This window comes from Gigantopelta aegis, chromosome 12 (genome assembly GCF_016097555.1).
Source record: "Gigantopelta aegis isolate Gae_Host chromosome 12, Gae_host_genome, whole genome shotgun sequence".
NCBI lineage: Eukaryota > Metazoa > Mollusca > Gastropoda > Neomphalida > Peltospiridae > Gigantopelta > Gigantopelta aegis.
This window is the reverse complement of record NC_054710.1, coordinates 18,551,849-18,576,388: the sequence shown is the minus strand read 5'-3', so window position 1 is coordinate 18,576,388 and position 24,540 is coordinate 18,551,849. Positions and strand designations below refer to the sequence as shown.

At 38.6% G+C, this 24,540-nt stretch overlaps 1 protein-coding gene across 1 annotated transcript in view; it reads right to left on the bottom strand.

The window, feature by feature from the left end:
• LOC121385873 overlaps positions 1 to 23,990 on the bottom strand; it is a 100,433-nt gene extending 76,443 nt beyond the window's left edge. The window contains exons 1-11 of the mRNA XM_041516664.1: positions 23,961 to 23,990; positions 17,268 to 17,377; positions 16,377 to 16,439; positions 15,057 to 15,111; positions 13,751 to 13,901; positions 12,322 to 12,370; positions 11,042 to 11,093; positions 10,733 to 10,783; positions 5,804 to 5,965; positions 2,704 to 2,784; positions 582 to 691 (exon numbers count right to left, since the gene is read on the bottom strand). Coding sequence (XP_041372598.1) covers positions 582 to 691; positions 2,704 to 2,784; positions 5,804 to 5,965; positions 10,733 to 10,783; positions 11,042 to 11,093; positions 12,322 to 12,370; positions 13,751 to 13,901; positions 15,057 to 15,111; positions 16,377 to 16,439; positions 17,268 to 17,377; positions 23,961 to 23,987 — 911 coding nt within the window. The 5' untranslated portion in view covers positions 23,988 to 23,990. The remainder of the gene's footprint in view (positions 1 to 581; positions 692 to 2,703; positions 2,785 to 5,803; positions 5,966 to 10,732; positions 10,784 to 11,041; positions 11,094 to 12,321; positions 12,371 to 13,750; positions 13,902 to 15,056; positions 15,112 to 16,376; positions 16,440 to 17,267; positions 17,378 to 23,960) is intronic.
• Between the last annotated feature and the right edge of the window lie 550 nt (positions 23,991 to 24,540).

The following is a 24,540-nucleotide window of genomic DNA, read 5'->3' as shown; positions in this document are numbered from 1 at the left end:
CGATAGTTAAACAATAATGAAAATTAACCGAAGTGTTTGAAGATGTAGTGACGTGACATTGACTAGATCGTGTAGAATATGCATGAGGTAATAAAATACAATATTGTGACGTAACATTGACTAGATCGTGTAGAATATGCATGAGGTAATAAAATCCAATATTGCATTGCGCAGCAAGAGTCTAAATGATGGTCAATCTTAGAAACAACAACCTGGTAGTTACATCATGAGATACCTATAGGTAGGACTAAACTAAATGATATCCGGCTGGGTCAAGGTTCATGGTGTACCTAACTTTTGATAGCGCAGTTAATACCACAAATCCTGCCATTGGTGATAAATGTGGCTGTGTTTATGGTGATAAAATGTTGGTTCATCTGGCCAGTAAATTCTTGTAGTTACTATTGTCATGTATGGGATTTGATTTGGTGATATACACCCTGTAATGATCAAACCCATGAGCCACTGAATCGTGAGCGAGTGTCTAGCACCAAGTTTCATGCCACATGTTTACTTATTGACAGAGTTGGCCAGTACATGAATCCATAAGACACAACAGTTGAAGAGCATTGAGTTGTTACCTGTTAAGTGTCACATATGCTTTTCCCAGTCCATAGTAAGCAACAGGAAACTTTGTATCCCCGCCATCTTCAACAAGACTGTTAAATATGTCTATGGCAGACATGATACTCTGCAATGTGAAGGTAAAAAGACAAACAGCATGAGACATAACAGTACATCTATGGCCAACATGATACTCTGCAAGGTCAAGGTTAAAAGACAAAGACCATGAGACGTGTTTTCATGATGATGATTAACTACTTACATGTCTCTAACAATTAACCTCCTGTTTCTGGACTGAAACCTATATTTTATTGCTTTTTAAAAAGGACAAATGGATTAGGCACAAGTTATACAATTTAATAGGCCTTCTCCATAATACAAAAATGTCACGACAGTAATATATTTTGGCAAATTTAAATTTGAACAGAAATAAATATTATTGTAAGAGAACGAAAGAAAGAATAAATGAAACAGAGAAAAGATGCAATAAGGTTCTCTATACATGTTTGATAATTAGACAGCAGGTTTGCTAAAAGAAAACTCAAAACATAAATAAAGTTTTTAAAGTTGTTTTTGTTTAATGACACCACTAGAGCACATTTGATTGTATTAATCATTGGCTATTGGATGTCAAACATTTGGTAATTGTGACATATAGTCTTAGAGAGAAAACCCACATTTTTCCATTAGTAGTAAGGGATCTTTTATATGCACCATCCCACAGACAGGATAGCACATACCACGGCCTTTGATATACCAGTCATGGTGCACTGGCTAGAATGAGAAATAGCCCAATAGGCCAAAACACAAACAAGGCATCGCAATGATTACTTGCATACACGTTATTTACCAGCGTACACATGGATTACACGTCGTGGAATACACACAGGGTAACCATTCACCTACAGCTACAGTTCACTACCTTAAGTAGTGTTGTTAACATTTCAAAAAGCTAGTCAGGACTCACTATGGATCAAACTATTTATAGCCAAAAAATTAGGCAAATGGGATTTTCATTAGCAATAATGAAAATGTTTGGCCTAAATTTTAGAGTATTTATATATCAACATGAAGATTAACCTTTTCAGCTAATTATGTACAAACTGGAATAAAAACAGAATTCTTCATTGGCATCCAAAGACAGCAATGGAGGTGGGGGATGGCGGTAGGAACAGTTACTATATAATTATTACTTTGATTTTCGGGGGAGGTGGTGAATTATTTTCAGAGATGGAGGCCAGTGCAGCCTGCAACCACCCACCCCTGCTTCCAAGGCCTATGACATTAAATCAACAAACATACAGAAATATGGGGAGCTGATGGATGTTTGTGGAGGGTGTTTTTTTTTTCTTTTCTCCCTTCCCTCCCACCCATCAATTCCTCAACCCACCTATTTTGTAATTAGAGCATATTTTATTCCACCTTGTTGTTGTTGTTGTTGTTGATTTCAGCTTGTTAAATAGTTACCTAAGCTAAAGACTGCTGACATCCCATGTTATAACAACTATTCCATTTACGTCAGTTTGCTGGGATAAAGAGACAAGCATTTTTAATGGTATGATTGACAGACAAGGACATGATATAGAGATGGAGAAAAAAAAAAAGTTAAATGGCACATTTAATATTCATTTCTTACTTGGATTTGCTATATTTTAATTTTTACGAAGAACGTACAGAAAAAGAGTGAAACTACCATTTGAAAGGCTAGCTCTGGCACTGCACAAATCTGCCACTTGCCAATCTTAAAAACATTTTGCCAATTATATTTTAATTTGGCAAAATACATTTAATGCAATAACTGAGATTTTATTAGAAACGTAACTTGTTTTCTGCTAGTTTTGAAGTTTAATAGTTAATTTGCTGTTTTCTGCTAGTTTTGAATGCAATAACTGAGATTTTATTAAACGTAACTTGTTTTCTGCTAGTTTTGAAGTTTAATAGTTAATTTGCTGTTTTCTGCTAGTTTTGAAGTTTAATAGTTAATTTGCTGTTTTCTGCTAGTTTTGAAGTTTAATAGTTAATTTGCTGTTTTCTGCTAGTTTTGAAGTTTAATAGTTAATTTGCTGTTTTCTGCTTACCCAGAGCTAGCCCTGCATTCGCCAAATACTTTAACTAAAATTCTGTTGAGAAAGTACGCACCTTGAACTGTACGGTGAGCACTGAAGCGATTCCATATGAATATTTCACAACCACCACATCAGTGGGATCCACTTGTTTTCTCTGTTAAATAAAACACAATTATTTCACATATGAATATTTCACAACCACCACATCAGTGGGATCCACTTGTTTTCTCTGTTAAATAAAACACAATTATTTCACATATGAATATTTCACTACAACCACATCAGTGGGATCCACTTGTTTTCTCTGTTAAACAAAACACAATTATTTCACATATGAGTATTTCACAACCACCACATCAGTGGGATCCACTTGTTTTCTCTGTTAAATAAAACACAATTATTTCACATATGAATATTTCACTACAACCACATCAGTGGGATCCACTTGTTTTCTCTGTTAAATAAAACACAATTATTATACATATGAATATTTTACAACCACCACATCAGTGGGATCCACTTGTTTTCTCTGTTAAATAAAACACAATTATTACACATATGAATATTTCACAACCACCACATCAGTGGGATCCACTTGTTTTCTCTGTTAAATAAAACACAATTATTTCACATATGAATATTTCACAACCACCACATCAGTGGGATCCACTTGTTTTCTCTGTTAAATAAAACACAATTATTTCACATATGGTTAAAAATATCTTGGTACATATCAAAGTGATTGGCGCACTACAACCATACATGAGGAACGTCAAGTAAATGAAATTAGTGAAATAAATTAAGACTGATTATGGTAATAAATAGGATATTAAACTCGGTACCATTTCGTTTATGTCCCGTGTGAAATAATTTTCATTTGTCATGAGCTTTAGCGACATAACTGGGACATAAACATGATACAAAACGGAAGCTCGTTTAATATCCTAAAATTGTGTTCAGCTACGGTCAGGATAGAGTTAGTGCTATGGGTGGGAACTTTAGTTCATCAAGATAAACCTAGAGCAAACAGTCTTTCACAAAAAGGTGGCCGTTTTGTGCAAAATTGCTGGGAAAGAAACTGCAATCAAAATATCGAATAGCATCACATTTATGCACCCTAATTATGTGCTCCATTGTAAACTATAGCTTGACTATGATTGATTTAAGCTTAGTTTGGACTTGGAGTTGGTGGTAAATAATCTTGATCATGTTACATTGTTAGCAGTGTTTCTGCCAGAAAGATGTTTTCGGGTATGGTGCTATGGAATGGAATGCAACCACAGTCAACAGGAGGTATGGGGGGGGGGGCCTCCCCAAGAAAGAAAGTGGGTTAAGTTTAGGGTTAGTGTTAAACAAACCATACAGTAATGATAAGAGCAATTAATTTGGTCAAAAAGTTAACTTAAAAAATTAAAATCCGCAAACAAATTTGGGTATGGCGCCATACCCATTTTACCCGCTGGCAGAAACCCTGGTTAGTGAAGGTCAAAGCAATGACAATGTATTTGGAGTTGCTGATTTACACATACCAGTATTCAATTAAGCATACTAGAGTTTCGTATTTCAACAATCTAGGATGCTTGGCATCTCTCCAAACTAACAAATTACCGTGTCGTCCATTTGATCAATTTGAAATACTCTAATGGTTGCACAGAGGTTATGCAAATAAGCAGAACCTAAATGTATCACAAATGAATACTATTAAAAACATATTTAAACTCTTTGGGCCGAATTTACGAAGCCTGTTTTTCTTAAAAGCCAGTGTTTAGGCATTGTAAATGTATGTAGTTACATGCATGTAAGACATAAGCCGGTGTTTAGGCATTGTAAATGTATCACTAATGAAAGCCGGTGTTGAGGCATTGTAAATGTATCACTAATGAAAGCCGGTGTTTAGGCACTGTAAATGTATGTAGTTACATGCATGTAAGACATAAGCAGGTGTTAAGGCATTGTAAATGTATCACTAATGAAAGCAGGTGTTAAGGCATTGTAAATGTATCACTAATGAAAGCAGGTGTTTAGGCATTGTAAATGTATCACTAATGAAAGCCGGTGTTTAGGCATTGTAAATGTGTCACTAATGAAAGCCGGTGTTGAGGCATTGTGAATGTGTCACTAATGAAAGCCGGTGTTGAGGCATTGTAAATGTATCACTAATGAAAGCCGGTGTTTAGGCATTGTAAATGTATGTAGTTACATGCATGTAAGACATAAGCAGGTGTTCAGGCATTGTAAATGTATCACTAATGAAAGCAGGTGTTTAGGCATTGTAAATGTATCACTAATGAAAGCCGGTGTTTAGGCATTGTAAATGTGTCACTAATGAAAGCAGGTGTTGAGGCATTGTGAATGTGTCACTAATGAAAGCAGGTGTTTAGGCATTGTAAATGTATCACTAATGAAAGCAGGTGTTTAGGCATTGTAAATGTGTCACTAATGAAAGCAGGTGTTGAGGCATTGTAAATGTATCACTAATGAAAGCAGGTGTTTAGGCATTGTAAATGTATCACTAATGAAAGCCGGTGTTTAGGCATTGTAAATGTGTCACTAATGAAAGCAGGTGTTGAGGCATTGTGAATGTGTCACTAATGAAAGCAGGTGTTTAGGCATTGTAAATGTATCACTAATGAAAGCAGGTGTTTAGGCATTGTAAATGTATCACTAATGAAAGCCGGTGTTTAGGCATTGTAAATGTGTCACTAATGAAAGCCGGTGTTGAGGCATTGTGAATGTGTCACTAATGAAAGCCGGTGTTGAGGCATTGTAAATGTATCACTAATGAAAGCCGGTGTTTAGGCATTGTAAATGTATGTAGTTACATGCATGTAAGACATAAGCAGGTGTTCAGGCATTGTAAATGTATCACTAATGAAAGCAGGTGTTTAGGCATTGTAAATGTATCACTAATGAAAGCCGGTGTTTAGGCACTGTAAATGTATGTAGTTACATGCATGTAAGACATGAACAGGCTTCTTAAATTTGGTACTTTTTTTTTTTTTTAATATTATGTACAATTGGAGGAAAGTACATAAAATTTATTAAATTTTTTCTTCTAGGCAGCATCTACATGTATATTCGTCATATCTCGCGGAAACCTTATCCAAAAGCAAAACATATCCCCCATGAAACAGTAAAAGAAACGTTTGTTTGATGATTTAAGTGCAGCTTACAATGAATTCTGTGTGGTTGTACATGTCGAGGGCTTTCTGGAAGTGTGTTGCTGCGATGCTGTACAACTTGTTGATGACAGCGCGGGACCCACTAGACAGGACTGTCTTGTAGTCTGGAAGTAAACGTTTCTTCGCCTCACGTTTCTTCTTTAGTTTATTAACCTGCAAATTGTAAGAGATTTTTAGTCTTCAAACTTGTGTGAAAGCCAGAATCCATAAGGGAACAAACCAGTAATCAAAGCTTCTCTTTTTCCATCAGTAGCAACGGACCTTTTTTAGAACTTAGCAACAGACAGGACAGCATTTACAACAGCTTTTGACATACGAGTCAAAGGTACTGAGTGAAATTAGGGTGGGGAGAGGACCATGGACCCACCAAGAATAAAAGAATCCTTCATATGTATCCATGTGGGACAGGGCTATTCCACCCGAGGGTACATACATGTAATTTGTTGTCAGGGACGAGGCTTGCCGAGTCGCTGACATCATATTATGTACCCGAGGGTGGAATAGCCCTGTCCCACATGGATACATAATGGAGGATTATTTTTCTCCCATCCAGTAGATGAAAAACAAGCATTTTGGGAAAACGTGAAAAACCTATATATATTTTTTTTTATCTTACAATAAAATAATCATAACCACTAAAACGATCGTACCCAAAAATGGTTTATACTAAAAGTATAAATCGAAAATGATAGTATAATTTCATTATGACAGCAGGTTTTCTTGTTTTTATGAAATATAAAAAGCATTTCTTGTGTTATTTTGCCGTTTACGTGATGTCACCCAATATTAATATCAGCTGAAACAACAGAAGTCACGTGGTCATGCAAGCCCAATTTATTCCGCATGGGCTGACATCATGGAATACGCCCGTCTTGCATGGTTAGGGATGGGAGAAATTCCTATCCTATGACCAAAGCACCTTAGGTTAGCTAGATGACATCTATTGAGAGAGAAAAAAGTTTGTTTTGTTTAACGACACCACTAGAGCATATTGATTTATTAATCATGGGCTATTGGATGTCAAATATTTGGTCATTTTGACACAGTCTTAGAGAGGAAACCTGCTACCTTTTTCCATTAGCAATTAGGGATCTTTTATATGCACCATCCCACAAATATGATGGCCTCAGACCACAATTAATTTCGCTATATGTTTCTATATAGCCTTAGTGGCTATAACATTTTTATTAATATCAGCAGGCCCGTGAAGTTTTGTATGTATCTTTGCCTGCATGGGGGACACACACCCTGAAAAGGACAACCCCAGTCTTGCATGGTTAGCTTTTGACATACGAGTCAAAGTATTGGTTTGAAACATGGAATACCCTCTAGGGTGGGGAGAGGACCATGGAATACACCAATTTAAAAGAATCCTTCATACTTATTGCATGGGCCGGACAGGGCTATTCATGGAATACCCGTCTTCAATGGGCTCATGTAATTTGTTGTTTACACGATGGCTTGCCTGTCAGTCCCTAACATCATATTATGCCACTTGCATAGGGTGACATCATGAAATACGCCCGTCCAGTCAAACACATGGATACTTGCGCGGTGAATCTTATTTTTCTCCATCATGGAATACGCCCGTCTTGCATGGTCAGTAGATGAAAAACCCGTCAAGCATTTTTTCCCCTAAAATCATGGCCCACACTAATGCATGGTCCAATGGGCTGACATCATTAAACGCCCGTCTTGCATGGTCAGGGATGGGCCGAGTATAATATGTCACCTTTTATCTTAGAGAATACAAATAATCATAACCACTAAACATCGTACCACAAAAATGGTTTATATGGCCAATTTTAGCAATGGAAACTAACATCAAAAATAATAGTATAATTTCATTATGATGGGCAGACATCATGGATTTTTCTTCAGGGATGGGCGGACATATGAAATATAAAAAGCATTTCATGGAATACGCCCGTCTTGCATGGTCAGGGATGGGCTTACATTTGGAATACGCCCGTCTTGCACGTGATGTCACCCAATATTAATATCAGCTGAAACAACATGAAATCACCCGTCATGCAAGCCCAATGGAATTCTTGCATTGCGCATGGGCTGACATCATGGAATACGCCCGTCTTGCATGGCTGGGCTGACATCATGGAATACGCCCGTCTTGCATGGTTAGGGATGGGCTGACATCATGGAATACGCCCGTCTTGCATGGTTAGGGATGGGCTGACATCATGGAATACGCCCGTCTTGCATGGTTAGGGATGGGCTGACATCATGGAATACGCCCGTCTTGCATGGTTAGGGATGGGCTGACATCATGGAATACGCCCGTCTTGCATGGTTAGGGATGGGCTGACATCATGGAATACGCCCGTCTTGCATGGTTAGGGATGGGCTGACATCATGGAATACGCCCGTCTTGCATGGTTAGGGATGGGCTGACATCATGGAATACGCCCGTCTTGCATGGTTAGGGATGGGCTGACATCATGGAATACGCCCGTCTTGCATGGTTAGGGATGGGCTGACATCATGGAATACGCCCGTCTTGCATGGTTAGGGATGGGCTGACATCATGGAATACGCCCGTCTTGCATGGTTAGGGATGGGCTGACATCATGGAATACGCCCGTCTTGCATGGTTAGGGATGGGCTGACATCATGGAATACGCCCGTCTTGCATGGTTAGGGATGGGCTGACATCATGGAATACGCCCGTCTTGCATGGTTAGGGATGGGCTGACATCATGGAATACGCCCGTCTTGCATGGTTAGGGATGGGCTGACATCATGGAATACGCCCGTCTTGCATGGTTAGGGATGGGCTGACATCATGGAATACGCCCGTCTTGCATGGTTAGGGATGGGCTGACATCATGGAATACGCCCGTCTTGCATGGTTAGGGATGGGCTGACATCATGGAATACGCCCGTCTTGCATGGTTAGGGATGGGCTGACATCATGGAATACGCCCGTCTTGCATGGTTAGGGATGGGCTGACATCATGGAATACGCCCGTCTTGCATGGTTAGGGATGGGCTGACATCATGGAATACGCCCGTCTTGCATGGTTAGGGATGGGCTGACATCATGGAATACGCCCGTCTTGCATGGTCAGGGATGGGCCGACATCATGGAATACGCCCGTCTTGCATGGTCAGGGATGGGCCGACATCATGGAATACGCCCGTCTTGCATGGTCAGGGATGGGCCGACATCATGGAATACGCCCGTCTTGCATGGTCAGGGATGGGCCGACATCATGGAATACGCCCGTCTTGCATGGTCAGGGATGGGCCGACATCATGGAATACGCCCGTCTTGCATGGTCAGGATTGGGCGGACATCATGGAATACGCCCGTCTTGCATGGTCAGGGATGGGCGGACATCATGGAATACGCCCGTCTTGCATGGTCAGGGATGGGCGGACATCATGGAATACGCCCGTCTTGCATGGTCAGGGATGGGCGGACATCATGGAATACGCCCGTCTTGCATGGTCAGGGATGGGCTGACATCATGGAATACGCCCGTCTTGCATGGTCAGGGATGGGCTGACATCATGGAATACGCCCGTCTTGCATGGTCAGGGATGGGCTGACATCATGGAATACGCCCGTCTTGCATGGTCAGGGATGGGCTGACATCATGGAATACGCCCGTCTTGCATGGTTAGGGATGGGCTGACATCATGGAATACGCCCGTCTTGCATGGTTAGGGATGGGCTGACATCATGGAATACGCCCGTCTTGCATGGTCAGGGATGGGCGGACATCATGGAATACGCCCGTCTTGCATGGTTAGGGATGGGCGGACATCATGGAATACGCCCGTCTTGCATGGTTAGGGATGGGCGGACATCATGGAATACGCCCGTCTTGCATGGTTAGGGATGGGCTGACATCATGGAATACGCCCGTCTTGCATGGTCAGGGATGGGCTGACATCATGGAATACGCCCGTCTTGCATGGTTAGGGATGGGCTGACATCATGGAATACGCCCGTCTTGCATGGTCAGGGATGGGCTGACATCATGGAATACGCCCGTCTTGCATGGTCAGGGATGGGCTGACATCATGGAATACGCCCGTCTTGCATGGTCAGGGATGGGCTGACATCATGGAATACGCCCGTCTTGCATGGTCAGGGATGGGCTGACATCATGGAATACGCCCGTCTTGCATGGTTAGGGATGGGCTGACATCATGGAATACGCCCGTCTTGCATGGTTAGGGATGGGCTGACATCATGAAATACGCCCGTCTTGCATGGTCAGGGATGGGCTGACATCATGGAATACGCCCGTCTTGCATGGTCAGGGATGGGCTGACATCATGGAATACGCCCGTCTTGCATGGTCAGGGATGGGCTGACATCATGGAATACGCCCGTCTTGCATGGTCAGGGATGGGCTGACATCATGGAATACGCCCGTCTTGCATGGTCAGGGATGGGCTGACATCATGGAATACGCCCGTCTTGCATGGTTAGGGATGGGCTGACATCATGGAATACGCCCGTCTTGCATGGTTAGGGATGGGCTGACATCATGGAATACGCCCGTCTTGCATGGTTAGGGATGGGCTGACATCATGGAATACACCCGTCTTGCATGGTTAGGGATGGGAGAAATTCCTATCCTATGACCAAAGCACCTTAGGTTAGCTAGATGACATCTATTGAGAGAGAAAAAAGTTTTTTTTTTTTAACGACACCACTAGAGCATATTGATTTATTAATCATGGGCTATTGGATGTCAAATATTTGGTCATTTTGACATATAGTCTTAGAGAGGAAACCTGCTACCTTTTTCCATTAGCAATTAGGGATCTTTTATATGCACCATCCCACGAATATGATAGCACATACCACAGCGAATGCTTTACCACTGGGCTACGTACTGCCCCTCCTATTGAGAAAGATCAATTCATGTCATGCATGTTTCATACCTTGACACATGGGTTATTTTCATCAGAGTCGGTCACCACACCAGGTGCCTCCTGAAACAAAATTAAGACGTTAAAACTACGTTCATAGTAAACATTAATTCTGCAAAATGAAACGTCATGAACAGAGTTGCTTTTGTTCCAATCTTCATCATAGATGTACATTTCAATAAATATAAAATTAACACTCACATATTGGGTTGCATAGAAAATAACTGAAAAGTAATAATGCACTTGGCAACATATTGGAAATTATCAAAAATATTTTAATTTTAAATTATTATGCTAATTTATTACTATAAATTTACTCACATTTCCACTGTCCGGGCCATCGCTTGACTCGCTCACAAGATCCGGGAGATCTCTGCGACAATTGAGAAAAAAAAAGAAGAGAAAAGTTTGTGCAATATGTAAGTACTGAATGTGAGGTACGGCAATAGTTGAAGTACTCAGTTCACAGAGCAAACATATGGTTAACGATAATGAGGTATGGCAATAGTTGAAGCACCTGGTTCACAGAGCAAACAAATGGTTAACGATATCTCAGCAAACTGTGTACAGCCACCAAGCCCACTTGTTATGCAGAGTAAAATATTTTGTCTAATACAGTTTTTACAGGTAACATACCAGGGATTTACCAACATGTTCTGTTGGGGGGGGGGGGGGGGGGGGGGGGGCGCGCGCGCAAAAGCCATATTTTAAACAGGGTTTATAAATGTTCTCGGTTGCTACCGACCTGAGAATGGTAAAAATTTTAACTGTATTGCATATACAGCTATTTAAATTCGAAGCAAGATTATTTAACCTAAGAAAGATGTAAGTTTTATTTATAACAGATTAGACTAGCCGACAGCTTGATAATATAGCTACAAACTCAGGATGGAAAGCAAAAAAAAGTTTTATTTAACGACGCACTCAACACATTTTATTTATGGTTATATGGCGTCAGACATATGGTTAAGGACCACACAGATTTTGAGAGTAAACCCACTGTCGCCACTACATGGGCTACTCTTTCCGATTAGCAGCAAGGGATCTTTTATTTGCGCTTCCCACAGGCAGGATAGCACAAACCATGGCCTTTGTTGAACCAGTTATGGATCACTGGTCAGTGCAAGTGGTTTACACCTACCCATTGATCCTTGCGGAGCACTCACTCAGGATTTGGAGTCGGTATCTGGATTAAAAATCCATGCCTCGACTGGGATCTGAACCCAGTACCTACCAGCATGTAGACCGATGGCCTAACCACGACGCCACTGAGGCCGGTAAGTATCAATTTCAGCCAATTCAACATGTTTCTGGTGCATGTACTAGCTCAAAATTAATTTTTGCTAAATATAATAACAATACTTTGGAAAGTATGGTCAGCAGCTGTAATGAGGTATGTACACAGCTTACATACATAAACCAATAAACTACTGTAGACAGGGGAAAAAAACTGAACAATACCAGCAGATACACAACTGACCAAAGATACTGACTTTTTAACATCACTTTTTTAAGGCATGTAAAAGGCAATAATTGAGACTGACTATACGTTTGGCTTGTAAACAGAATACTACAGTACCAGTACGGTACTACATACTTACTTTCTTTTGGAACTACTCTTTTTCTTCAATTTTAACAATTTGTCCTTTTCTGCAATCAAACAAATCATTTAAGAAAAACATTTTAACATACACTTTCAATGTTGTGTTATGCACAATAATGTTCTACATTTAAAACAAATAAAAGTATGCCAACTGTCACTTTACCCATTATAAATGTTGGTTTTTAATATTTATTTCAACACTTAAATAGTTGTGTACATTAGTGTGCTATACACACCCTCCATTCCTAATGTCCACCCGAAGTAGAAAAAGAAAAGGAATCTTGCAGGTCATTGTAATGCAGACTATTTCCTGTTTAACACACAGCTATAATGCAAACATTTGGTTTAGAATAAAACATAGGGAAACCATTGCCACCACACAGGATACTCCTACCAAGACCAGCCAGTAGTAAAGTGTTCACTTGATACACGCCGGTTTAGGATCGATCCACATCGGTAGTCCCACTGGGCTATTTCTCGTTCCAGCCAGTGCACAACGAATGGTATATTAAAGGCCATGGTATGTGCTATCCTGTCTGCGGGATGGTGATCATTTTGATAAGTGATATCATATTCTCTAGCCATACTCATTTTCACAAGCAGGGTTTCTGCCAGAGAGTAAAACTGGTATGGCACCATACCCAAATTATTAATTATTTTTTTTGGAGTCAACATTTTGACAAAATTAATTACTCTTATCATTACTGTATGATTTTCTTAACCCTAACCCTAAACTTAACCCATTTTCTCTCTGGGGGAAGCCCCCCCCCATACCACCTATTGACTGTGGTTGCATTCAATTCCATAGCATCACATCGAAAAAAGATTTCTGGCAGAAACACTGACAAGAGACTGGATATTATTTTTCAACATCACCTGTCCTTATATTCCCTACGGTTAGTAGACTAGTTCTGAGGACAGATGATGTATCTATAAAAGAGAAAACATTCCCAAGTTTTCTCCATATTACATCTTGGATGTCTTCAACTGTACATATGTCATTTTCACTTGTGATACATGATTAAGAACACTCTCAATAAAAACGGTCTCCAAAAGGAACTTTAGTATCACAAGAGTCTTTGATGTACCTATCATGGTGCACAAGTTAAAAAACAATTGGTAACACAAAGAACACACTATCAGTGTTTGAGATTAACGGTATCCCAATATCCTGGGGATACCAGAATTTAATTATGGATACCAGACTTCAAGAACCCAGTATCCCACCAGGATACCATATAATAATAAATTCTCAGGTGGGATACCAGATTTTGAAATGTTAGTATCCAACTGGGATACTGCCCAAATTTTTTAATCTTGAACACTGACTATATCTCAGGTAAGTGCTTTACAACTGAGCTACATCCGATCCCAGAAAAATAAAGGTATATTTAAAAGAATGGCTGATTTTTCTTCTTCCTATTTACCTTCTTTAAATTTGTCTCCTTGCTCAGTCAACTGTTTTAGGTTCTGCCCGTCTTTTGATAACGGACTCATCCTGCATCCAAGCACATTGATGTACAGTGCCTTGTCCAGCATTCCCAGCTCATACAGTGCCTCCGCATACCGGTAATACCCCTAAAATGCCAATAATAGCTTACTATGAAATAGATTACATTCATGTTATTTCTGAGATTTTTTCAAGGCAAGCAAAAATATATTTAAAACTCGAGGCTCAGGAGGAGCCCAAGACCCATATTTTCGAAGATAGTTAAAGACTACGTAATCGAAAAAACCATACTAGGCCATGTCACCACAGCACATGCCACAGTGACGTCATAGCCTACGATGGATTTCCGAATTCGTAGCCCTAAGATAAAGTTCAAAAATATAAGCCCTGCTGTCTGCCCAGCCACTGACCAACCACAATGTAAAGAAGAAATCAGATTTTTTTTTTTAATTGTGGTGAGCTATCATAGCTAAACTTGTGCTCAGTAATCACTGGTCATATTTCCACACCATACATGAGGTTACCCAACATGCTAGCATTGTCTTTAATAGGCAGCAATGTTCATCAACCACTTATCACAGCCTAGTTTTAACACTTACCACAATCTCATGGCATAAAATTTGAATTTTTCAGACAACCAATATGTCGTTCGTGTGGTTTTAGTGTTTACACTAACAATTTTCTTTAGTAGTTAGATACAAATGAAAAGGTTAATGGGCAACGATAATCAAACGAGAATCTAAGATGAGCGATTTTTGTAGCTTTTCTCCATCAAAATGTTCTATTAATACAAAAATATATGTTTTGTTTGCTAGGACTAACTTGAAAGCTGCCAAGCTGGTTAGAACATTACCATCTTGCACATATGATGTACATCTAGGTCAAGGATTTTCCACTGCACAGAGTTTTCCAAAACATTGATGATATTAGCCAACACACGTTTGTTTGGATTTTCTGACAAACGATTACAGCTTTTGCATGAACTATCCGTCGTTTATGTAGATATTGGTTTTGCATAACCGACAGACGAACGACAAAATCGTTTGTGCCAAATTTTATGCCCTGCATCTAGTTTTAACACTTACCGCCACCTAGTAAATGTATTTGTCAACTTCGGTGAAATCACTTCCAACATTCAAAGAACACACCAGTTTGCTAGTAGTAACAATAACAGAACTGACTGTGCACTAAACATCTGAATGTTGAAAAATAAGTGGTTATTGTGAGCTTTTCCTCAAAGAACTGTGTTGGATAAAAATCAAATGCACTCATTGGAAGCTTACCTTGGCCCACTTCTTGTTGATGGTGATAGATCGCCTGCTGTCACACAGGGCTTCCCTGTAACAAATAAAGCACAGACATTACAGCACGCACACACACATTACACATAAACCATGGAAAGTATTCTTAAAGATGTAATCATCAATTTGTGAACACTTTACCACTGGGCTTCATGTACGTCCAGCCAATGAACATGTAATAATGATGGGTAATCTTTGTGTGTAAGTATGACAGTATTTAAGGGGAATAAAAATACACTAAAATTATCAGTTCATCATTAAAATACAAGCAGATAACAACTAAAACATGCTTTGCTTTTGATTTAATATAGATCTGTAAAAATGAGGAAATCTAGAGGGGTCCAGGGTGGTGAACTGTAAAAAAGAGGAAATCTAGAGGGGTCCAGGGTGGTGAACTGTAAAAAATGAGGAAATCCAGAGGGGTCCGTAAGCAAGGACGATTAAAATGCGAGGAAACGCAATGTTCCATGAGAGGAAAACCACGGATCCGAGGAGAATTCCCACCCCTGGAACAAACAAGTGCCATTTTGAAATTCCCTTCAACGTCATTTAAAATATATTTTTTGACATCATGCTTCATCTACATCACAGTCAAAACTTTATAATGTAGAACACAACCCTGACAATTAACAAAATGGCAACTGCAAAACAATGTGCAGTGGAAAATGGTTTTCATGGTATTTTTTTCACAGCAGTTTTGCAATTAACATGTAAGAAAGGAGTTTAATCTGTCAGTATCAGGGCACGAACTTTACACCAGCACCGACAGCTCTTTGAAATACATGTATGTCTACATACTAAAAATAACCTTTTAGGCATGTTTATTTGCTGCAAATGTCATTTCTTTAAAAATTACCATAGGCATGCTCAAAATTGCCTGACAAGTTTTTATAAAATTGCCATAGAAAGAAAGAAATGTTTTATTTAACGACGCACTCAACATTTCATTTACATATGGCGTCAGACATGGTTAAGGACCACACAGATTTTGAGAGGAAACCTGCTGTCGCCAATACATGGGCTACGCTTTCCGATTAGCAGCAAGGGATCTTTTATTGCACAAACCATGCACAAACCATGGCCATTGTTGAACCAGTTTTGGATCACTGGTCAGTGCAAGTGGTTTACACCTACCCACTGAGCCTTGCGGAGCACTCACTCAGGGTTTGGAGTCGGTATCTGGATTAAAAATCCCATGCCTCGACTGGGATCCGAACCCAGTACCTACCAGCCTGTAGACCAATGGCCTAACCACGACGCCACCAAGGCCAGTACCTATAATTAAGTGACACACACACACACCTGTACTTGGACAGCTTCAGGTAGGCTTGTGCTCGGTTTCCGTAACAAATGTAGTTTAACGGACTGAAAGAGAGAAAACAATCTGCTGTAAACAAATTACAATAAACATTTCTTGTCAATGGGTCTGAAGGGTGCATACTACCAAATCAAATCCCATAGATGATAATAGTAACATGTGTGGCTAAAACTCTTACCTGCAGCGAATCAACTGACATAAATTACAATAAACATTTCTTGTCAATGGGTCTGAAGTGTGTATACTACCAAATCAAATCCCATAGATGACAATAGTAACATGTGGCTAAAACTCCTATCTGCAGCATATCAATCGACATAACCACCACAGATACATGTATAAATACTACCACCCTCACCCTGAAAGTGAAGCAATACTATTATGACCCAGCATTCTGAGAGTACTGAAAAGCAATATATGTCCCCTACCAGGTCCAAATTGGTTTTGTATCAAGGGCCATAACTCTGTCAAAAATGGGTAAATCGCCAGTGAAGTCAATCTTGCTCTGTAGCAATACATGATAAAGCTATACAGAAAATTTCAGCTCAGTATCACAAGGCATTTTTTACTACACTGGTTTACATGTAGTAGTGTAAGTGGTGCCCGAAAGCAGTGCTGCCACAAACAGCTGTGGCAAAATGGATCTGTGATACTTGTAGACAAGGTTGAATATGACAATTGACGTTAAAAAAAGAAGGCATCAAAATAAACATAGTGTGATTATTCTGATAGCTGTTTGTGCCGAAAAACTGAGAGGATGTACACCTATCCTAGTCATCAAGCAATCGCTGGAAAAACAAAGCGAAGAGTCTACAAGAGTGATTTGATCCTATGACACCCTGCGCCTCAGACAAAGGGCATGTAGAAAGACCCACTCGTTTTTGACAGCCTCCGTGTACAGGTTTACAGCCAATGTGAACTTGTGGTCCTTGAATGCCTTGTTTCCCTTTTCCCTCAAGTTTGCGATCTTCTCCACAGTCATGTTCTGTAAATTAATAAGAGAAATGTTACAGGCTTTCACACCACCCGCTACTAACTTGAAACTAGTAACACACAAACTGTGAACTACAGTACGTACTTATAGGATAATACATGAGCTACCAACTTGAAACTAGTAACACACAAACTGTCAACTACAGTACGTACTTATAGGATAATACATGAGCTACCAACTTGAAACTAGTAACACACAAACTGTCAACTACAGTACGTACATAGGATAATACATGAGCTACCAACTTGAAACTAGTAACACACAAACTGTCAACTACAGTACGTACTTATAGGATAATACATGAGCTACCAACTTGAAACTAGTAACACACAAACTGTCAACTACAGTACGTACTTATAGGATAATACATGAGCTACCAACTTGAAACTAGTAACACACAAACTGTCAACTACAGTACGTACTTATAGGATAATACATGAGCTACCAACTTGAAACTAGTAACACACAAACTGTCAACTACAGTACGTACTTATAGGATAATACATGAGCTACCAACTTGAAACTAGTAACACACAAACTGTCAACTACAGTACGTACTTATAGGATAATACATGAGCTACCAACTTGAAACTAGTAACACACAAACTGTCAACTACAGTACGTACTTATAGGATAATACATGAGCTACCAACTTGAAACTAGTAACACACAAACTGTCAACTACAGTACGTACTTATAGGATAATACATGAGCTACCAACTTGAAACTAGTAACACACAAACTGTCAACTACAGTACGTACTTATAGGATAATACATGAGCTACCAACTTGAAACTAGTAACACACAAACTGTCAACTACAGTACGTACTTATAGGATAATACATGAGCTACCAACTTGAAACTAGTAACACACAAACTGTCAACTACAGTACGTACTTATAGGATAATACATGAGCTACCAACTTGAAACTAGTAACACACAAACTGTCAACTACAGTACGTACTTATAGGATAATACATGAGCTACCAACTTGAAACTAGTAACACACAAACTGTCAACTACAGTACGTACTTATAGGATAATACATGAGCTACCAACTTGAAACTAGTAACACACAAACTGTCAACTACAGTACGTACTTATAGGATAATACATGAGCTACCAACTTGAAACTAGTAACACACAAACTGTCAACTACAGTACGTACTTATAGGATAATACATGAGCTACCAACTTGAAACTAGTAACACACAAACTGTCAACTACAGTACGTACTTATAGGATAATACATGAGCTACCAACTTGAAACTAGTAACACACAAACTGTCAACTACAGTACGTACTTATAGGATAATACATGAGCTACCAACTTCAAACTAGTAACACACAAACTGTCAACTACAGTACGTACTTATAGGATAATACATGAGCTACCAACTTCAAACTAGTAACACACAAACTGTCAACTACAGTACGTACTTATAGGATAATACATGAGCTACCAACTTGAAACTAGTAACACACAAACTGTCAACTACAGTACGTACTTATAGGATAATACATGAGCTACCAACTTCAAACTAGTAACACACAAACTGTCAACTACAGTACGTACTTATAGGATAATACATGAGCTACCAACTTCAAACTAGTAACACACAAACTGTCAACTACAGTACGTACTTATAGGATAATACATGAGCTACCAACTTGAAACTAGTAACACACAAACTGTCAACTACAGTACGTACTTATAGGATAATACATGAGCTACCAACTTGAAACTAGTAACACACAAACTGTCAACTACAGTACGTACTTATAGGATAATACATGAGCTACCAACTTGAAACTAGTAACACACAAACTGTCAACTACAGTACGTACTTATAGGATAATACATGAGCTACCAACTTGAAACTAGTAACACACAAACTGTCAACTACAGTACGTACTTATAGGATAATACATGAGCTACCAACTTGAAACTAGTAACACACAAACTGTCAACTACAGTACGTACTTATAGGATAATACATGAGCTACCAACTTGAAACTAGTAACACACAAACTGTCAACTACAGTACGTACTTATAGGATAATACATGAGCTACCAACTTGAAACTAGTAACACACAAACTGTCAACTACAGTACGTACTTATAGGATAATACATGAGCTACCAACTTGAAACTAGTAACACACAAACTGTCAACTACAGTACGTACTTATAGGATAATACATGAGCTACCAACTTGAAACTAGTAACACACAAACTGTCAACTACAGTACGTACTTATAGGATAATACATGAGCTACCAACTTGAAACTAGTAACACACAAACTGTCAACTACAGTACGTACTTATAGGATAATACATGAGCTACCAAAACTAGTAACACACAAACTGTCAACTAACTAGTAACACAACTTGAAACTAGTAACACACAAACTGTCAACTACAGTACGTACTTATAGGATAATACATGAGCTACCAACTTGAAACTAGTAACACACAAACTGTCAACTACAGTACGTACTTATAGGATAATACATGAGCTACCAACTTGAAACTAGTAACACACAAACTGTCAACTACAGTACGTACTTATAGGATAATACATGAGCTACCAACTTGAAACTAGTAACACACAAACTGTCAACTACAGTACGTACTTATATAGGATAATACATGAGCTACCAACTTGAAACTAGTAACACACAAACTGTCAACTACAGTACGTACTTATATAGGATAATACATGAGCTACCAACTTGAAACTAGTAACACACAAACTGTCAACTACAGTACGTACTTATATAGGATAATACATGAGCTACCAACTTGAAACTAGTAACACACAAACTGTCAACTACAGTACGTACTTATAGGATAATACATGAGCTACCAACTTGAAACTAGTAACACACAAACTGTCAACTACAGTACGTACTTATAGGATAATACATGAGCTACCAACTTGAAACTAGTAACACACAAACTGTCAACTACAGTACGTACTTATAGGATAATACATGAGCTACCAACTTGAAACTAGTAACACACAAACTGTCAACTACAGTACGTACTTATAGGATAATACATGAGCTACCAACTTGAAACTAGTAACACACAAACTGTCAACTACAGTACGTACTTATAGGATAATACATGAGCTACCAACTTGAAACTAGTAACACACAAACTGTCAACTACAGTACGTACTTATAGGATAATACATGAGCTACCAACTTGAAACTAGTAACACACAAACTGTCAACTACAGTACGTACTTATAGGATAATACATGAGCTACCAACTTGAAACTAGTAACACACAAACTGTCAACTACAGTACGTACTTATAGGATAATACATGAGCTACCAACTTGAAACTAGTAACACACAAACTGTCAACTACAGTACGTACTTATAGGATAATACATGAGCTACCAACTTGAAACTAGTAACACACAAACTGTCAACTACAGTACGTACTTATAGGATAATACATGAGCTACCAACTTGAAACTAGTAACACACAAACTGTAACTACAGTACGTACTAAGGATAATACATGAGCTACCAACTTGAAACTAGTAACACACAAACTGTCAACTACAGTACGTACTTATAGGATAATACATGATCTACCAACTTGAAACTAGTAACACACAAACTGTGAACTACAGTACGTACTTATAGGATAATACATGAGCTACCAACTTGAAACTAGTAACACACAAACTGTGAACTACAGTACGTACTTATAGGATAATACATGAGCTACCAACTTGAAACTAGTAACACACAAACTGTGACCTACAGTACGTACTTATAGGATAATACATGAGCTACCAACTTGAAACTAGTAACACACAAACTGTGAACTACAGTACGTACTTATAGGATAATACATGAGCTACCAACTTGAAACTAGTAACACACAAACTGTCAACTACAGTACGTACTTATAGGATAATACATGAGCTACCAACTTGAAACTAGTAACACACAAACTGTCAACTACAGTACGTACTAATAGGATAATACATGAGCTACCAACTTGAAACTAGTAACACACAAACTGTCAACTACAGTACGTACTAATAGGATAATACATGAGCTACCAACTTGAAACTAGTAACACACAAACTGTCAACTACAGTACGTACTTCCAGGATAATACATGAGCTACCAACTTGAAACTAGTAACACACAAACTGTCAACTACAGTACGTACTTATAGGATAATACATGAGCTACCAACTTGAAACTAGTAACACACAAACTGTGAACTACAATACGTACTTCCAGGATAATACATGAGCTACCAACTTGAAACTAGTAACACACAAACTGTGAACTACAGTACGTACTTATAGGATAATACATGAGCTACCAACTTGAAACTAGTAACACACAAACTGTGAACTACAGTACGTACTTATAGGATAATACATGAGCTACCAACTTGAAACTAGTAACACACAAACTGTGAACTACAGTACGTACTTATAGGATAATACATGAGCTACCAACTTGAAACTAGTAACACACAAACTGTGAACTACAGTACGTACTTATAGGATAATACATGAGCTACCAACTTGAAACTAGTAACACACAAACTGTGAACTACAGTACGTACTTATAGGATAATACATGAGCTACTAACTTGAAACTAGTAACACACAAACTGTGAACTACAGTACGTACTTATAGGATATTAATACATGAGCTTCCATTTCGTATCATGTTTATGTCCTGCATGTAAGAATGTTCAGTTGTCTGAAGCTGTAGCAAGTAACAATGAAAATGATTTCATGAGCGACATAAGCATGATTTGAAATGGTAGCAAGTTTATTATCTCGCCTTTATGTAAAATACTCTAATTTCATTAGTTATTTAGCCGTGGAAAAAAAAACCTTATACCCCGCGTGGGCGGAGTTAAATCTCTTATACCCTACCTGTAACATCGGACTGTTATTATTGTATTAATGCGCCATGCATAAATTCGTCTGTTACCAACGTAAATAAAACATGGCTGTCAAACGATTTGTCAACCACTCAGAAAATGAAATTGAAGAAAAGCGAGCATTTTAATGTGGCGAAGCATTGTAATAATACAGCTAATTTTGAATATGAATGACATCACTTAACATTTCCTTACAATAACACTAGACTGGGTACATGACGATGCTATTGAATTGTTGTGGTTTCAACATTATAAATGCACCTGGGTGTGTTTGAAGAAAATCCTGTAATTAAACATGTCGGCAAGATAAATTTGTTGTAGAAGCATCACTTGGGGTACAAGAGCATACAGAGGGTATAAACATCCATAAACCCCTCCTGATGCTTCTACAACTTATATTATCCTATTTATTACCCATAATCGATGTTGTAGTGCACTTATTGATGACGTCACTGTATGACGTCGAAGTGTTACGTCCAACTTGGCGTTCTAGTAGGAAGCATCACTTTGATATGTAATAATAATGATTCATATGGCACCTGACAACAATAAGCACACAACGAACACTAAACAGCGCGACATGAATTGATGTACAGTCTTGTGCCAAAGCAAAACAAGGTGTAAAGTGAGCTATGACATTAAAGGGACAGGCCCTAGTTTCAACCCGTGAAAATTAACACCAAGTTTAGTTAATCTACAAACCTGTAACACATTTGGATAAAGTTACAATTGAGTGAAACATGAGTCCATGACTTTGAAATGGTGAAATACCCTCCAAAAATAGACTTAAACTCGACTCCATAACTGTTACTTCTTAGACACACATGTGTTTTTAAAAATATGAGAAATACATTTTGTGATATTAAAAACACCAGGATGACCAAAAACACTTCAAATATACGGGAATTGATAATCTAAATAATAAAATCTAAGTAAAGTATGATGTAAGTCACCAAAAACAGTTATAATAGTCAAAAATATGCGTTAGTGTTTAAAAACTAGGGTGTGTCCCTTTAATCAAGTTGGTGACGTTTGTTGTGTGATTTTGATTTTAAATCAGATTTCGTCCAAAAGATTATCGCAGCCTCCACATACTGCACTGGTCAAAAAGTACTAAATATATTATTCACAAACATAAACATAATTCACTTTTTTAAACTAACAATTCACCCTTGTTTTCATCCACTGGTCAGCAATAATATATATATTACACACTGTGACAGGAATCTAAAATGAACAGCTTACGTTTTCTTTCATCCACTGGTCAGCAATAATATATATATTACACACACTGTGACAGGAATCTAAAAACAAAAGCTTACTTTTTCTTTCATCCACTGGTCAGCAATAATATATATATTACACACACTGTGACAGGAACATAAAAACAACAGCTTACTTTTTCTTTCATTCACTGGTCAGCAATAATATATATAGTACACACACTGTGACAGGAATCTAGAAACAAAAGCTTACTTTTTCGTTCATCCACTGGTCAGCAATAACATATATATATTACACACACTGTGACAGGAACATAAAAACAACAGCTTACTTTTTCTTTCATTCACTGGTCAGCAATAACATATATATATTACACACACCGTGACAGGAACCTAAAATGAACAGCTTACTTTTTCTTTCATCCACTTGTCAGACATTTTTCGACACTGGTCAGCAATAATATATATAAAAGTAAGTACACACTGTGAGAGTAACTTATCTTCTAATTAACCAGACAGCCCAGTGTAACTTATCTCCACATTAACCAGTATGCCCTGGACTGAACAGACAGACAAGTGTAACTTATCTCCACATTAACCAGTATGCCCTGGACTGAACAGACAGACAAGTGTAAGTTATCTCCACATTCACCAGTATGCCCTGGACTGAACAGACAGACAAGTGTAAGTTATCTCCACATTAACCAGTATGCCCTGGACTGAACAGACAGACAAGTGTAAGTTATCTCCACATTCACCAGTATGCCCTGGACTGAACAGACAGACAAGTGTAAGTTATCTCCACATTAACCAGTATGCCCTGGACTGAACAGACAGACAAGTGTAAGTTATCTCCACATTCACCAGTATGCCCTGGACTGAACAGACAGACAAGTGTAAGTTATCTCCACATTCACCAGTATGCCCTGGACTGAACAGACAGACAAGTGTAAGTTATCTCCACATTCACCAGTATGCCCTGGACTGAACA